Source organism: Antechinus flavipes, chromosome 1 (genome assembly GCF_016432865.1).
Source record: "Antechinus flavipes isolate AdamAnt ecotype Samford, QLD, Australia chromosome 1, AdamAnt_v2, whole genome shotgun sequence".
NCBI classification, from domain to species: Eukaryota; Metazoa; Chordata; class Mammalia; order Dasyuromorphia; family Dasyuridae; genus Antechinus; species Antechinus flavipes.
Window position 1 is genome coordinate 265,588,530 of NC_067398.1, and position 2,336 is coordinate 265,590,865.

The 2,336-nt window shown below is 41.4% G+C and overlaps 1 protein-coding gene across 1 annotated transcript in view; it reads left to right on the forward strand.

Moving 5' to 3' along the window:
• CLEC19A (C-type lectin domain containing 19A) overlaps positions 1 to 1,443 on the forward strand; it is a 25,506-nt gene extending 24,063 nt beyond the window's left edge. The window contains exon 5 of the mRNA XM_051986543.1: positions 265 to 1,443. Within this exon, the coding sequence (XP_051842503.1) occupies positions 265 to 344 (80 nt within the window). The 3' untranslated portion in view covers positions 345 to 1,443. The remainder of the gene's footprint in view (positions 1 to 264) is intronic.
• The last annotated feature ends 893 nt before the right edge of the window (positions 1,444 to 2,336 follow it).

Sequence of the window (2,336 nt, forward strand, 5' to 3'; positions counted from 1 at the left end):
CATTTACTCAAATGGAGCTTCTGAGTAAGAACTCACATGTAGAAGGAGGGGCTGCCCACAGAGGCAGAGACATCTCCAGGATGAAAAGGCAGTTAGGAAAAACATGGAAAAGGCTGGAGAGTCAAGAGGGGACCTATGAGAGAAATGTGTGTCTGTGGATGTGTGACCCACCTAAGTCAGTTCTTATCTTGAGTTGGTTGGGAGGACTTTGATGCCAGAGGGCAAACCTTAACCCAGATTTTTTGTTCTGTCCTTCTTCTACAGCCCTAAGATCATGGAATGATAATGCCTGCAGCCAGAAATTCCCATTTGTGTGTAAGATCCCATCGAGGACAATCAATTGACCAACTCTCTCCTCCAGAAATGATCTTAGACTCTAGTTACTTCTTATAGACGTGTCTGGTGCAATATTGATGCTCTGTTCAAATTAGACCTTTAGTGAAAGCAATTCCCACAAAGCTCAGCAACACACACATACACACACACACACATCATCATCATCATCATCATCATCATCATCATCCCTGTGCACCTAATCTTTCTTCTGGAATCAATCAGATGTGGGACTCTAGCCAAGTAATATTTTTCCCCTCAGTTTCTTCCTTTGTGAAACGAGTAAGCTGGTCCAGATAATATGGAAGGGACCTTCCAGCACCGAAATTCTCTAATTTTCTCTCTTTCTATGCTCATTAAAGACTTGCTCCAAATCTCTCTTCCCCCAAGCTGTGGTGGCTCCTGGTAGCAAATGCAGAATAGAAAAAACAACCAAAGTTAAAGGGTGAGGAAGGAGTTGGGAAGGGAGAGCCGTGGCTAAAAACAACTCCACGTCTCCATCTGGAGTTTGTAAAGTTGAAAAGGAGGACTCATTAACCTTTTAGTCCAATTAAAACAATGACCCAAAAAGGTGTAGGGCTGACAGAATCTGGAACACCTTCTGGCAGAGAGAGGGATTGGGCAGCAGTGATTTCTCAAGTGAACAAGGCTGTGTTTACTGCTGGAGTTTCAATACTCTGAGGTTCATTTACATACATGGTGTAGGGAACATTGCTTTGTTTCCTATGAAGTGAGAAAGCTAAATTGCAGAAAGTTGGAGCGAAAGTATTTATTAGGAGAACACTGGGAACTGAGAAGAGAAATGCAAAAATGCTGAAAACTTATTACCATGCCGTCCCATCTAGCCCAACCTCTCATTTTACAGAGGAAGAAACTGAGGCAGGAGCTGCAAAATAATGCTCCCAATATGCAGAAGGCGCAACCTTCTGACTCCTACTTTTGTGCCATTCCTGTATAATCTATTCTCCATTTCCGAAGAAGCAAATGGTGTCTACAATCATTTGTGGTTCTATTGGGTGGGTTTTGTGGGGGAGGGGCTTTTGAATTCTGTGAAGTCATAAAATTCCTATGCTTGCTTAAAAAATCTCCCCTTAAATAAAATAAACATGCATTTCCTTGGGTTTACGGGACTGTTTACTACTTTATCCCGCATGGCTCTAAGTGATGGGTTTCCCTGCTGATTTTGTTGCCTTTTAGCAAGATGGATCAACACTGATAGAAATATTATTAAGTAATTTGGTGAAGATTTGTAGAGCACAGGGAGAAGAAGGAAGTGTTACACAAAGCAGCTGACTGAGATGACTGAAATTGGATTCTAAATTTCTTTTGAAATTTGTTGCTCTAGTATAAAATTGGAGTGTCCAAGTCCTAGACACCATATCCCAAAGCACCCAGGATCATTGTTTTTTCTTTTTGCCACAGAAAAATGAATGCTATTATTAATAATTACCTTGTACATGCTCCCTCTCTTCCTTTCTTTTCCTTTCTTTTCCCCTCTCTCTTTCTTCCCTCCTTCTCTGCTTCTCTCTCCTCTGCCTATTTCTGTCTCTCTCCCTCCCTCTCCAGTTTTGTTTCTGTCTGTCTTCCCCCACTCTCCCAACTGTCCTATTTTACTTAGGCTGGACCTTGTAATGTTTAACTCCTCTGTTAACAACCTGAGCCTGTTCACCTCATCTTGATGACTCCTTGCTCTTGAAACTAGCTATACTGGTGCCAGGTTTAGTTTCATCAGCAGAGATCACAGTAAACAGTATTACAGGGATGTTTCAGCATGCTCTGCACATTTGGTTGCCTGATCCTCATAACCACCATATTGTAGGGTATGAAGAAACAGGGAGGAGACCCCTATTTTACAGATAAACAAAATGCAACAAGAAGAAGTTGTATCTTCACTAAAAGTAATACAGCAATTCAGTATCCAGACAGGGAAGAGGAAGAAGGGAATAAATATTTCCTAAGTACCTACTATGAGCCAAGCATTATGTCAGATGCTTTTATTATTC